Source organism: Thamnophis sirtalis, unplaced genomic scaffold (assembly GCF_051295495.1).
Source record: "Thamnophis sirtalis isolate CommonGarterSnake01/CBP01778 unplaced genomic scaffold, rThaSir2_p1.2 scaffold_2, whole genome shotgun sequence".
Classification (NCBI taxonomy): Eukaryota; Metazoa; Chordata; class Lepidosauria; order Squamata; family Natricidae; genus Thamnophis; species Thamnophis sirtalis.
This window is the reverse complement of record NW_028261382.1, coordinates 63,657,087-63,672,473: the sequence shown is the minus strand read 5'-3', so window position 1 is coordinate 63,672,473 and position 15,387 is coordinate 63,657,087. Positions and strand designations below refer to the sequence as shown.

At 45.7% G+C, this 15,387-nt stretch overlaps 1 protein-coding gene across 2 annotated transcripts in view; it reads left to right on the top strand.

Annotated features, from left to right (window-relative positions):
- ADGRD1 (adhesion G protein-coupled receptor D1) overlaps nucleotides 1-15,387 on the top strand; it is a 159,680-nt gene that overhangs the window by 83,670 nt on the left and 60,623 nt on the right. For both annotated transcript variants that reach the window (XM_087703755.1, XM_087703754.1), the window contains 2 exons: nucleotides 1,332-1,455; nucleotides 10,332-10,435. In XM_087703755.1, coding sequence (XP_087559881.1) covers nucleotides 1,332-1,455; nucleotides 10,332-10,435 — 228 coding nt within the window. The remainder of the gene's footprint in view (nucleotides 1-1,331; nucleotides 1,456-10,331; nucleotides 10,436-15,387) is intronic.

The following is a 15,387-nucleotide window of genomic DNA, read 5'->3' as shown; positions in this document are numbered from 1 at the left end:
ATCGTGGAGGCATCGTGAAATGTCGTGGGCAGTGAGTACATGTGGTGGACACCCGGCCCTGTTGCACCGTACTAGTTGCAATGGGATCTGGAACTCACCACTGGACTAGGCCATTATTAACTCAAATCTGGGAGGAACTGTATTATTATTATTGTTGTTGTTTAAAAAAGCAAACAAACCAGTGATGATATTCAGCCAGTTCGGACCAGTTCTAGCGAACTGGTAGTGGCAATATGCCATCCTATTTAGCCACATTTTTTAAGCCATCTGCATGCATGCAAGCTGCATACAGGAGCAAAGCGCATGCACGGAAGGCGCTGTACAGAGAACCAGTGGTAAAATTATATGAAACCCACCTCTGAAACAAACCCTCACATATGGCAAAGAAAGGAAAACCACTGGAATACTTGTTTGATGCAGGCTGCCCATTTTTGGACTGGCATCGTCCCTTAAGTTCTCATCCTTACAACGTCTCACGGATCTTAGGAAGGCCAATAATAGCTCATGCGGCTGAAGGGTCAACTTTGAGCTCCTGATTTCAAAACTAGAAATCATTATTTTTTATTTGATGGGATAACATTAGAGGAATGTTCCCACCCCTGGAAAATGGGGCTGGGATGATCTGGAGATCTGGTGATGGGTAATGCAGTTTTTAAGAGACTAGGGTGGGCATCAGAAAATTCCAGTTTTTGGATCTTTCTCAAAATTTCCTAGGGACGGGAGGCATGATGAGCACCAAAAACGATGACAAATTTTTCCCAAAAGGAATAATGTAGCGAGTCACAAATGTAGCCAACACCTAGAAGTTTTAACTTGTGTTTTGAATGTCCCAAAGGTGCTTTTTACAAGAAGCAACTGGACTTTCTGGTTTTTCTTTGAAGATGTTTTGCTTCTCATCCAAGAAGCTTCTTCAGTTCTGACTGGATGGTGGGGAATGGAAGGATGGATACCCCTTGCAGACAGTGGTTGATTTGCATCCTTTTAGAGGGTTGTTGAGGCCACTTGGAGGTTGATATGAGCAGCTGCGTCCAAGGAATATAAATCCTTCCCTTCCGCACCATCCAAGACAGAGTTGAAGAAGCTTCTTGGATGAGAAGGAAAACATCTTCAAAGATAAACCAGAAAGTCCAGTTGCCTCTTGAAAAAAGCACCTTTTGGACAACCGTGACCTGGAGGACTGAAAATCTCCATAGACATTTGTATTTTGAATACCAATCAAACAAGGAGTATTGGGACAACATTTTCACATCGAAATGTCTCAAGTATCAAATTGGATAAGTTTCAAAGCCGTTGAGTATCTAGGTACCACCTGTATGTCCATCTTTTTGCAGAAACGGAAGCGGTGTCTGGTCCAACCAAGGCTGTGTGCGTGACGGAGGTGACCTCAATTATTCCACCTGCCTCTGCAACCATCTCACCAACTTTGCCATTTTGATGCAAGTGGTGCCACTAACGGTAAGCCAAGCCAAAGTATTCGTAACTGTGGTGTGTAGGTAAAATAACAGTCCTGAATCATCTAGACCAGCGATGTCAAACTCAAGGCCCATGGGCCAGATTCGTCCTACAGGGTGCTTAGATGCTGCCCTCCCAAGCTCCACTTTTGCTGGCAGAAGTTTGCAGGAGGCCGTCGCAGCCAGAAACTGAGCTCAGGAGCCAATTTTCGCTGGCAGAGCACATGGGCTACCACAGGTACCCCCAACATAAGTGATGTTGAGCTGGCCATGCCCACCCTGGCTACACTCTCCCGGTCCCCCCTGAGGTAAAACACAACCCTGATGCAGCCCTCTTTGTAAAACAACGGAGAGATGAAGTGGAGAGAGAAGTAGGGAAGAGTGGAAGAGGAGGGGAGAAGAGAGAAAGGGGATAGGAGAGAGGAAAGCAGAGGTGAGGAAAAGAGTAGGAGAGAGAGAAAGAGAGGAAAGAGGAGAGAGGAGAAGGAGAGAGGATGGGGAAGTAGAGAAGAGAAAGGAGAGGAGGGAGAAGAAAGTAGAGAGGGAAAGAAGGAAGGAGGGAGGGAGAAAGAAGGAGAGGAGGGAGGATTGTCGTAGAACTGGGTATAATATAGTGTATGGAAAGCAGAAGAGCAAATAAGAGTTGTTGTTGGTAGATAGTGAGAGGAACTGATATAATATTGGATAAGATATAGTAGTGTTTGTTAAGATGTAAAGATATACGTGTGGATATTTATATGAAAAAAACTTTTCATAAAAAAAACACCTGACGTGGCCCTCAATGAAATTGAGTTTGACACCCCTGATCTAGACTTTCTTTTTAATTTGGGGGGGGGGGGGAAGTTACCAACAGGCTTTGTTTAATATCAAGATTGAGAAGTTGGGCTCTTCTTAAACAATGGTTGCTAGTCATGCGGTCTTTTAGAGGTAGAACTGTTGGAGGACCTTCTATCAACGAAGTTGATGGTGGAATCCCAAAACTAGAAACTGAGGTCTTGGTCTTGAAATTCAAGTTACCAAATGCTCCAACATAGGAGACCCAGATGGATCGTTTCCTAAGGAATATCTGCAGAAGTTCCTGGTCCCACCATGACAGCGCAAGGCCACCTCTGGTATCTGTGCATGTATTGTCATGAGAGCAATAGCCCTTAGACTTATATACCGCTTCACAGTGCTTTCCAGCCCTCTCTAAGTGGTTTACAGAGCATATTGCCACCAATAATCTGGGTCCTCATTTTACCGACCTCGGAAGGATGGAAGGCTGAGTCAGTCTTGATGCAACATGATGCATGTTGAAATTAGTTGCAATGGAACCATGCTGCTTCCTTCCATCTTTCTGTCCCTTTGGACTGTCCATTTTAAGCCATCTCAAAGGGGAAAAAACCATGTAATTTCTCCTGCTGTTCTGTTTCTGTTTTGTTATCTTGGACATCATCTTCATGAATGTGGCATTTTAATGTCCTGATGTATGGCTGAAATTCGGTTGGGCTCGTATTTGGACTCCTTTTATGAAGTCGGGATTTTTTGCAAGAAAAGGCCATAGTTTCAGCCACAACTTGGCCAAGCAGCAGGAGAACCTGTTGTGGCTCGCTAGCAGCCAGCGGAACTGGCAGCAGATTCGGACAGTGAGGAGGTTGGGGAGGAACCTGGGCCAGTCCTGGAGTCTGGGGAAGGCTCTGATGAGGGCTCTGTGTCAGAGGCAGAGAGGGGGCCAGGGCCGTCTGACAGTTATCAGCTGCCTTCAGAGTCAGACATCAGTGAGGCAGAAGAACAGCTGGAGCCTGTTCCCAGTGTGTGCATGCACAGAGTTGCCAGATGAAGGGAACAGCTAAGGAACAGGGGCAACTTGGGAGTAAGGCCACAAGTGAACGGTGAATGGCCCCTCCCAGACGAAATAAAAGGAGCGAAAGGGGAATGGAGTTTGCAGGAGACCATTAGTTCATTTCATTGGTTCGTGACTCTCCGAGGCTCCTTGCCAAGTTTTGCAGATATCGGCCTGGCAGCTCTCCAAGCCAGATAAGTCTGTGACCTCCCTGGAAAGACTTTGCTAGATGTGAATGAGCAGAATTCAGTAAATTAATAAAAAGAGTTTTTGTCGGGATGAGGAGTTTGCTTCGTGCTCTTGGAAAGCCTCGGTCAGAACAGAACTGCAGCTCAGTGGGAGATTGGATGGGATGTCAGAGACCTCTGCTAGGATCTCAATCCTCCACCCACATGGCAGCCTTGGCTGTTCCCACTCAATGCTGGGTGGTACGACTCCTGCCTTTGGCAAGGGCCCTAATTAATCAGGCTGGATCCAACCATCCGGCCAATGACACCAACCTTGGCACAGTCACATCTCCGCCTTGTATCATCTAAGCAAATGAGAATTCATCTCCACGTCTTGCTTGCCAAGGATCTTGGTGCCGATTGGCTGGGCTAAAAGAAGAAGACAATTTACAATTACGATTAACCGGAAAAAACTGCACGAACAGTTTCGCATTCAAATATTTGCCTTGAGCGCATGTTTCCTCCGCACAGATTGTTCTAATCCAGGGAGACCCCCCTTGCCAATATTTGCACAGTTCCTCAAATTTGTTTTATTCACAAAGATTCATTTTCCTCCTTTTCTGCTTTTTCTCCCTTCTCTCCCCCCCCCCCAATACCCCAAATTTCACCTACTTGCTTTCTCTCCAAGTGGCTGGTTCATTTTATAGTCATTGATTTACTTTGCAGGCAAGATAAATTTATCTTCCACTTTGTGGAATTTTTCACCAGGGGGAGGGAGAGAAAATATATTTGTGCCAGAAAAGCAGATTCTGCACTGCGTGCCTGGAATTCTACACACCCCAAGCTGGTAAACATGGAGGATGCCAATCACAAAGGCTAGGAATGTTTGACGACTTGGGGAAATTATTCAGAACATTTTAGCTCTCTGCTCCCTCTCTCATTTTCCAAACAGAAATTAAAAAATGAAATCAATTCCTGTTGCTTTAAGTGATTGCCACTTTGAAAAAAAAAAATTCAAAGACAAACTCCACATCAAAAAACACAGTTCACCATGAATTCCATCCCAGAGAGGCAGGTATTAGGTCTTTTAAAGACTGCTGGCTTAAAAGTGATAAAGAGCTATTAACTTTATATAGGAAAAACATGAAATAAACGTCCCACTCTGGCAAAAGTTCTATTTGGCCCGAGTTGCAATAAATTTTTGGGTTAGGACTGTAGTTTATTTTCCCCACCCCCTACTTTCTTGGCAGAATTAATCTGGCCTTTGTTTGTTTCTCGTTTAATGGATTAAGTTTATTCTAGGGTTTACCCAACCATTTTATCATGTAGTTTGCTAGGGGGAGAAAAAAAAGCACACAGTGGTGCCAGCAAACTTTGGCATTTATAAACCAGTGGAATTCAACAACAAGATTAATAGGAGATTTGGGAACTGAAAAAAAAGTGAGGGGAAAAGAGACTCAAAGATTTCGGAACTGGGAGGTTCCAACTGCTGCTTTATAATAGTCTGTATTAACTCCAATACCTGCCGAGGAGATGGCAAATCTAGATAGCATCCTAAAAAGCAAAGACACCCTCCTGCCAACAAAAGTGTGTATAGTCAAGGCTATTGTTTTCCCAGTTGCAAAGGATGGCTGTGAAGGTTGGACCATAAGGAAGGCTGAGCGCCAAAGAATGGAGGCCTTTGAACTCTGGTGCTGGAAAAGACTCCTGTGAGACCCTTGGACTGCAGGGTGATCCAACCGGTCAGTCCTAGAGGAGATCAACCCTGACTGCTCTTTAGAAGGCAGGATCCTGAAGAGGAAATTCAAATCCTTTGGCCACCTAATGAGAAGGAAGGACTCCCTGGAGAAGAGCCTCATGCTGGGAATGATGGAGGGCAAAAGAAGAAGGGGACGGCAGAGAAGGAGGTGGCTGGATGGAGTCACTGAAGAAGTAGGCATGAGCTTCAATGGACTCCAGAGGATGGTAGAGGACAGGAAGGCCTGGAGGAACATTGTCCGTGGGGTCACGATGGGTCGGACACGACTTTGCAACTAACAACAACAAATTAACTTCAATGGTTCTAATGTCTTCTGCAACAGGAATATTAGACAAAGCTGAAGGACTAAGAAGACCATCTCCTACCAAGGTTGCACCACATGTTAAATGATGCTAAGTTTTTGTGGCCAAAACTCAGTTGCATTCACCCAACATACTTCACTTGTGGGGCCCTTGGTGCTCTCTGAGCTTGGTTCCTTTCTTGTAGACATTTCATCACCCAACTAGGTAACATCTTCAGGGCTTCAAGTAAATCTACCTTCAGTGACGGAGCACCTACAACTCCAGGAAGCAAGCTATTCTATTGCTTAATTGTTCTTACTGTCAGGAAATTTCTCCTTAGTTTCAGGTTGGATCTCCCTCTGACAAATTTCCACCCATTGCTTCTTGTCCTGCCCTCAGGTAAAGGTAAAGGTTTCCCTTGCACATCTGTGCTAGTCGTTCCCAACTCTAGGGGGCAGTGCTCATCTCCGTTTCAAAGCTGAAGAGCCAGCGCTGCCAAAGACGTCTCCGTGGTCATGTGGCATGTATGACTAAATGCCGAAGGTGCACGGAACGCTGTTCCTTCCCTCCAAAGGTGATTCCTATTTTTCTACTTCCATTTTTTACGTGCTTTTGAACTGTTAGGTTGGCAGAAGTTGAGACAAGTAACGGGAGCTCACTCCATTATGCGGTGCAAGGGATTCAAACCGCTGAACTGCTGACCTTTCTGATCGACCAGCTCAGTGTCTTAGCCACTGAGCTACTAGCAATCAGGTACTTTGGAGAATAAATTCAGAGAATAACCCCTTTTACCTGTGATGGCCCTTCAAGTTTTGGAAGGCAGCTATCGTATCACCCCTAAACCTTCTCTTCATGCCTACTTCCCTTAGCCATTCATCATACAATTATGATGATACCTAGTTGGGTAACACAACATCTGCAAAAAAAACCAACCAAGTTATCAAGAACACCCAGTTCAGTTCTGAGCTGCAAATATTTTGGCTAAGCAACACATGCATTTTCCCTCCGGATCTGAATTATTCTGCATATTAAGTCCTTGATAAAATAACTTGTAGGGATGCTGAGTTTGCAGGCTTAACACATCAGCCCTAATATAATTTAATTACTAGTTTATGTGATACATAAATTAATTTGGACATAAACTTTCTTCGGGATACCTCCATAAAGAGCAGACGTAATAAATAAATAATCCTAATCGTGCCTTTAGTGGGTATTGACTTATTTACAGAGGCAGCCAATGGCCATATTCCAAGGCAGGGATTTCAACGGGGAGTCAAAAAACGAAGCATATGGAAGATTTTAGCATCTCGTCTTTGCGTTGGCCACAGAGCAAATCCCATGGAATGGCATTTCTTATTTTGGAAGACTAAATATATCGATGTTGGAAGATTCCGTGGCCATATGGCGTTCAGATTCATACCGGCGTTGGCCCTATTAGCTTCATGATAAAGCGGCATGGGGTGAAACTTGAACGGTTTCTCTCTTGTTTGTTTGGCGATGGTGCCCCCATCACACACGGCCTTGCTTTTCCAAAAGCGCTTTCAATCAGAGTGGAGCTGGAAGGGACCTTGGAGGTCTTCTAGTCCAACCCTCTGCTCAAGCAGGAGAACCCCCACCAGTGATGGATAACCGTTTTGTCGTTGCGTGCCAAAAGCATGCCGATGGCCATAATGCAATGCCCGTGTGATTCCTCCCTGTGCGCACCCCATTCCCCACACATGCATGGATGAACCCTGCAACCCCCTGTGCCATGCTCCCCCACCAGCCATGCATATGCACTGCTCTCCCTTGCTTATTTTTGGCTTCCAGGTTGTTGCAAGAGGCATGTGTGTGGTGCCCGCGTGCTTCATTTTGCACCAACCTGGAAGCCAAAATGGGGCATGGGGGCACTCTCCGAAGCCCCAAAATGCAATGTGAGTGCCTCTCCCCCACATGCACTCCACCCTCCCTGCATGTGAGGCAGAGACCAGCTGGCCAGTGGGAGGCACGAACATGTGCAATGGAGCTGAACTGGGGCAACGGCTGTCATGCCGGCAGAGCGAGCTCTATGTGCCACCTGTAGCACAGATGCCATAGGTTCTCTATCTTATACCATCTCAAACTGTCCAGCTTCTTCTTAAAAACCTCCAGTGATGGAGCAGCCACCACTTCTGAAGGCCACTTCTGTTCCACAGGTTGATTGTCTTCAACTGTTAGGAAATTTCTCCTTAATTCCAGGTTGCTCCTCTCCTTAGTTTCCACCCATTGTTTCTTGTCCTGCCCTCTGGTGCTTTGGAAAAGAGGTTGACTCCCCTTCAAAGGAATTTATCCTGTTTGCTCAAAGTGTTTAAAGAAATGGCAGAACTCAAAATGGACCCAAAATGGACTCAAAATGGACCAAAAAGGACCAAAGTCGAACAAGGGAATACAGTGGGTTTACAGGTAATTTCCTTACCTTACAACAATTTCTTTAGCGACCATTCAAAGCTACAACGGCACTGAAAAAGGAGGACTTCAGCCAGTTCTCACATTTGCAGGATCCCCGTTATCATGTGATCAAAATTCAGACTGATTTATATTTATGACGGTTTCAGAGTCCTGGGGTCACGTGATCCCTTTTGCGACCTTTTGACAGGAAAAGTCAGTGGGAAAGTCAGATTCGCTTAACGACCATGCTACTTACTACACAACTGCAGAGATTTACACTTAACAATGGTGGCGAGAAAAGGTTGTAAAATGGGGCAAAACTCGCTTAATGAATGTCTCGCTTAGCAACCAAAATGTTGGGCACAATTGTGGTCATAAGTTGAGGATCACCTCTGTATAGGTAAAGGTAAAGTTTCCCCTTGCATATCTGTGCTAGTCGTTCCTGACTCCAGGGGGCGGTGCTCATCTCCTTTTCAAAGCCAGCGCTGTCCAAAGACATCTCCGTGGTCATGGGGCCGGCATGACTCAATGCCAAAGGTGCACGGAACGCTGTTACCTTCCCACCAAAGGTGTTCCCTATTTTTCTACTTCCATTTTTACATGCTTTCAAACTGCTAGGTTGGCAGAAGCTGGGACAAGTAACGGGAGCTCACTCCGTTATGCGGCGCTAGGGATTCGAACCGCTGAACTGCCGACCTTTCTGGTCAACAAACTCACCGTCTTAGCCACTGAGCCACCACGTCCCTTTCCCCTCTATATAGTTCCCTCTTATTTCTCCTGCCACCCAATCTTTCACACTGAATCATAAATTCTGGAGAAACCCTTTCCAAATACCGTCCTTGTAGCTCCAAGCGGGGCAATTAAACAAACGTTGAATTTCCTCCATCTTTGCTGCCTGATATTTCACCTCCTATTACGGTATTGTTCTGCCTTTCTGATGCAACCCTTGATTTGCAGTGTGCTTGCTAGGCAGAGCTATTTTCCATCTGAAGGAGAGATTAGATATTTTTCGGGAGTCAAAACCTTGAACGAACAGTCAATCAGGAAAGCATCGGGGAAGGTTAAACAAAGCGGAAACAAAGACCTTGATTTTGTGATGGTACGAAGTCTGGAGTCCACACAATGAATTTCTGCTGGGCATCGCAGAGCAGCCAAATGCATATTTATGTATTGATATGCAACTAGCTAGCAAGTCGATATTCCTGGGAGTGTTGGGGTCACCTGCATTTTTGAGAAACTGCTCCAGCTAATTACGGAGAATAATAACCAAGCTTCCCTCCCCCTAGAGAAATAACATGTTGCATAAATGCTCTCCTATTTCATCATTAATTAAAAGTGACTTCAAGCAAAATTTGCTTTGCTTTCAAACTCCACTCTCCCCCACAACGGGTGGGCTGAAAATGGGCAGAACAAGACAGCTTTGTAGGTTTTTGATTCGGTAGAAATGCGCGTTCATCTGTAAGATCAGTGCTACGGTTGTTCAAGGGCTCAGAATTTGATCCTAAAAATGGTGCGTTGAAGTACGTGGAAGTGCAAATGAAGAGCCAGTTTGGTGCAGTGGTTAAAGGTGCAGGTCTAGAAACCAGGAGACATGAGTGCCTGAGCCACGAAAGATAGCTGGGTGTCTTTGGGACAATCACCAGGTGACAGTGAGTCTAGTCCTCCCTGAGGCATGAAAGACAGCTGGGTGACTTTGGGACAATCACCAGGTGACAGTGAGTTCTAGTTGTGCCTGAGCCACGAAAGACAACTGGGTGACCTAGGGCCAATGATCAGGAGATGGTGAGTTCTAATCCTGCCTTAGGCATGAAACACATCCCCACCATTTTTTCCTGTCTTCCAAAGATGTTTCCAACCAAGCTAAAAATGAAAATACAACCTTTTCATTCTCATTGAATAAACGAGAGCCAGACATTCATGCACAGACCTGGAAGATCTGAAGGACCAATTGGGGACAGATCCTCCAGGAATAAAATCTATCCATGTGGTCATTAGGAGTCAACGTTGACTTGATGGCGCCCAACCCATCAATTTGCAAGCCTCTCCTAAAAACAATCCATGATGGTCTAATTCACAAATAGGGAACAGTTAAAATTAAAACAAAGAGCCCAAACAAAACCTGTAGGGAATCCTAGAAAATGTCTTCATCTCATTCAAAAGCAAACGTTTATTTTCCTGTTGTTGCCATAACTGTGAACTCTTGATCGCTAACAGATGGTTGAGATGTTCGCCTGTCAAATGGATTGGCTCTTGCTTAATTCCTTGGACTAGTTCATGGTTTTTTTTTTTTTTTTTTTTTTTTAATCTCTGGAGAATGTTTAAAAAAAAACATTTCATGTGTCAGCTGGATGAATCTTTTTTCACTCTTTAAAATAACCCAGTTAGGAGACAGTAAAAATCATTACGGTAAGTACAATTTCTCGTTCTTCCTTTCTTTTTGCACAGCTAACCATCGGTCACAAGATGGCATTGTCTTCTATCAGTTACGTAGGATGCTCCATTTCCATCTTCTGCTTGACTATCACGCTGGTCACGTTTGCAATTCTGTCGTGAGTAATTTTAACTTTTTCTTCCCGCTGAGCCAATATCAGTCTGGAAATACAGATAGTCGGTGGGAGAAAACTCCATGACTTCATTTTCAGGCCACTGGACTGAATGCTTTCAGGTGCTGGGCGTTTCATAAAAAAAAGCTTATTAATTCCTTAAACCTCCTTAATTAGATGCCGCCCGCATATTAGTAACACTCAGTTGAGTTTGGTGTAAATTACTTTAATTTCTTGGAAGCCGGGAAGCTTTTAAACATTGCGGGTTATTTCCTTATCGTTTACTTTCAGGCTATTTACAGAAGCTTGGCATTCCCTGTAGGGGGTCCTCACCCGTGGTGAGGTGGCTGGTTCCAGTGACCCAGGCCTGCCCACGCCCCAGAACCAGTTCTCCGGGCACCGCCTTAGATGCCACTATCTTGTTTTTCAGTTCTGCACATGTGCAGAACAATTTTAATTGCACTGCGCATGGGCATACAGCAGCGGTGGGTCCCAGATCCCGGTGCAACAGGACCGAGCGCTCACCACATGAACACGAACGGTACCTGGTGCTCCCAGCAGGCACCTGTATGCTTGTACCAGGACATACCGGTTGTAACCCACCATTGGCATGTAGTGTGCACATGAGCAAACCTGTAGTAGTTCCTCACAAAAGCCTGAGAACTACAGGTCCCAACCTTGCAGCAAAATTGAGAGACTCAGGACTTGTAGTCCTAAAGCATGGGTCCTCAAACTACAGCCCGCGGGGAGACCTGCCAAAGCCATTAATCTGGCCTGCACAGGACCAGATGCTTACAGATGCTGCCCCGCCCACATCACCCTGCCCATTTTTCAGCCAAGCGCAGGACTTACCTTTGTGAGCCTCGCGGACTGGAACTGAAAAGTAAGGCCAACAATTTTGGCCTGCAGAGATGTTCTGGAGGTTGGGGAGGGTGGACGAAAACAACCTGTTTTTAGCCAAAATTGAGCCGTTTTTGCCTGTTTTTGCCCTGCAGAATGCTTCTGGTGAGATGTGTGTGAAAAACAGGGTGCACAGATGCCCCGAGGCCCAAAAACTGCTGAAAATGGCCTGTTTTTCACCTCCCCCACCTCCAGAAGATAGATAAAGAGAGAGAGAGAGAGACAGAAAGAGAGAGAGGGAGAGAGAGAGACTCAGAGAGAGACAGAGATAGAGAGACAGAAAGAGAGAGGGGAAAGGGAGAGGGAAAGAGAGTGGGAGAGAGACAGAGATGGAGAGAAAGAAAGATATTTCTCAAGCTCCTTGGGGCTGAGAAGAATTGCTGCAAAACTGAGTTTCCTGAAGTGGACCACTAGACTTCTAAACAACTGAAAAAAAAGATCTAATCAAAAGAAAAGGCAACCAAATGCGCAACCTACAAACACAAGCAAATGAAACACCCCCCAGGAGTTTAATTTGTGTACGTGGTTCAATTGACTGTTAAATTGGCCACACCCACCTAGTCACATGACCTAGCCATGCCCAACCAATCACATGAGCACCTAGCTACACCCACCCAGCCGGTCTGGCCCCCACAACGGTCTGAGGGACTGAATTGGCCCCTTGTTTAAAAAGCTTGATGATCCCTGTCCTAAAGCATCTTGAGTTTGCCTGTTGGAGAAGATAGCAGAGATTTCTCTCCCCCCCCACCAAGATGTTGAAATGAGGAAGGCACCAGTGGTGAGATGAATAGGAGGGTCTGTGATTGGCAGAAGTAAGATAAGGATGTTATTTTAGATTGTTGTGCCATGCTTTGGATTTGATGCTCTGCGGGAGAGACAAATTAAGCACCTGTGTGTGGTTCTTTCGAGAAACCCGTCTTGTCGGGCACAAAAAACCAGCTTCACACATGAAGGAATCGTTAAATTGATTCATTGCAAAAAGCCTAGACACAGGAATCTTTTCAACTAAGGATTAGAACCTGCTCAGAGTTAGAGAAGGGTGAAGAGAATCAAAGGAGGTTGGACTTAGTTCACTTGTGATTACGTAGGGATTCTAGGCTGATCCCTCTCTTGACCCCGCCCTCAGGTTATGCCACTCCTTCTCCTACACCTCTTTTTCTCAGAATCGTTTCACATGCACCCTCCAAAACATCTTTACAAATTTAATAAATAATGATAATAAGTTATGGAGCAGAACAGAATTGGAAGCGTCACAAAACCGTAGATTTGTGGGTTTGTGGGGAGGAAGGCTGTGCTTTCCTCTGGTGCTGTGATGGCAAACCTATGGCACATGTGCCACAGATAACACACGGAGCCATATTTGCCAGCACGGCAGCCCTTGGCAGCTCTGGCATGCATGCGCGCACTGGCCAGCTGATTTTCAGCCTTCCGGAGGGCCGCGGGAGGCTGTTTTCACCCTCCCCAGGCTTCAGGAAAGCCTCTGGAGCCGGGGGAGGGCAAAAATCTCCCCCCGGGCAAGGGTCACTCGCACATGCATGGTGGTGGGTTACTAGTGCATGTGTAGGTGAGTGGCACACCTTTAGAAAAAGTGGTATGCTCCAGTGGTATGGATGAAGAGAGAGGGAGGGAGAGAGAGAAAGACAGAGGGAGAGAGATTGAGACAGGGAGAGAGAGAGAGGAAATAGAGGCAGAGAGGACTAAGAGAGAGAGAGAGGAGAGGGAGAGAGGAGAAAGAGAAAGAGAGAGGGAAAGACACACACTGAGAGAAAGAAACAGACAAGAAAAAGAGAGAGGGGGGAGAGGAAGAGAGGAGAGGAAAGAGAAAGAGAGAGGAAAGAGAGAGGAAAGAGAGTGAGTCAACAGGAGCTGTGGGATGCCACTTGTTAGAGGTGGCTGGGTTCTCATTTTTTCCATGCCACCCTACCTCTTGCAATAATCTCGGGGTGCAACTTGGCCTTCCAGATGTCCTTCAAAGGGATGGCCCAAAAAGCTTGGTGAGTAGGCAGATAAGAAGAATAATTTGCAGAAGTTTGAGGATTATAATGACTGGAAGATCCATCAAGGTGCCTCAACCTGGCTAGGCTAATGGGCAATTCCAGAGCTGCGGTCTCAGTTCATTGAGAGGCCTCCAGGTTGAAGAAAGAGGTGTCAGCTCTTTGTGGGAATCTCCAGGAGGCATGTTGTCTTGATCGATTGGGCTTCAATTCACAAGAATTGCTCCAGTGGTGGGTTTCAAAACTTTTTCGAGCCTACTCTGTGAGTGTGGCCTCCTTTGTGGGAGTGGCTTGCCAGCCATGTGACCTGGTGGGAGTGGCTTGCCAGCCATATGACCTGGTGGGGGTGGCTTGCCAGCCATGTGTTTTCTTTCTCTCTCTCTCTCTTTCCTTCCTTTTGTCTCTCTGTCCCTTTTTCTTTTTTTTCTTTCATCTCTCTCTCACTTTTTCTTTCTTTCTTTCTTTCTTTCTTTCTTTCTTTCTTTCTTTCTTTCTTTCTTTCTTTCTTTCTTTCTTTCTTTCCTTCTTCCTTTTTTCTTTATTTCTTTCTTCCTTCCTTTCTCTTTCTCTTTCTCTCTCTGTGTGAGTCTGTGTGTGTGTGTGTGTGTGTGTCAGTGGTAGGTTTCAAAAATTTTTGGAACCTCTTCTGTAGGTGTGGCCTGCTTTCTGGTGGAACCTCTTCTAACCGGTTCAGTAGATTTGACGAACCGGTTCTACCGAATTGGTGCGAACTGGTAGGAACCCATCTCTGGCAGCCTCAATGGAGAACTTGTTTCACATGACGTCCCAGCAAACCCTACGATTGTGTGAAATGCAGTGTCGAGGTCTAGCTGGGAGGCAAGTTGTCTAAATTTCTGAATTCGTTTGGCAGGCTGAACAAATCAGTTGCTTCCAAACTAATCCAGGTGAGGATCCTTCCGGGGTGCAGAAACATCTCCTTATGCTTCGATTCAGAAATCTGAATGGAAGTGCAAGGATTGCCTCTCCTTCTAGCTTAAGAAAGTGAAGACTCTTGAAACGAAGAAAGCTTTTATTCAGCAGAAGTGAAAGCAATAGGTTCAAAGCAACGTCTGAATTTCCTTAGGCAAGGCAAGTAGAATTAAAGCAGTAGAGACCCCTCCCATTAGTCAGAATGCAGATTTTAGCTAATGTACAAGTATGAAGATGTTTCCTTTACCAGCTGCTTTGAGAACTGGATTCCCATGGCTATCTTCCGTTAGACATTAAAGTGATCCATCCCACATGCCTATCATAAACATTCCCCAAAAGGTGAGGGGATCTCAAGGCACTTCGGCGCCAGGAAATCAGTTGTAAAATATCAGTTGTCACAGGCACTGCTAATAGACTCCAAAGCCCCCTCCTCCCAATTAAATGACAGTATCACTTTTAGGGATCTGACAGGAAGCCCATCCTCTTGAGCATTTCATCCGAACCAGAGGTGGCATTCTGCCGGTTCGCCCCAGTGTGGCCGAACTGGTAGAGGCAGTGGCGGAGGCCCCTCCCACCCACCCAGATGTCATCACAGATGCTCTGCGCATGCGCAGAAGGTTCTGCGCATGCACAGAAGTGTCGCTTGATAGCAAAGCAAGCCTGTGGACATGCACGCTCCCCCAGTGCCGAACCAGTAGCAAAGATAAGAGGATTTCATGCTTGATCCGAACCCAATGCCGTCGATCTCGCCAATGGCGTTGGATCCGTGGATCAGACCGGATTCCTTTATTCAAATGACTTGGGGCCCTTTCCAAGGGAGATTTTTCTGAATTCACCCAAACGTCTCCAATAACAAGGCTTATGGTTATCCTCAGCTGGACGGTTCTGTGAGAGCTATTTGCTTAGCCTTCCAGAATGCCAATTTAGCTGTGCTTTGGGAAGGCTAATAATAATAACAATACATTTTTCTTATTTCCATATATATAGCTAAATCACTTCAAGGTAGAGAATGCGACAATGAGATATTTACAAAGTGCTAGATTTCGATGGGATATGCAAATGGGCTTCTCGGTCGATCTGGCTCGCTTAATTTGAGCCTCGTTTGCCTCGTCCAGCGAGTTGCTCATGCTTGCG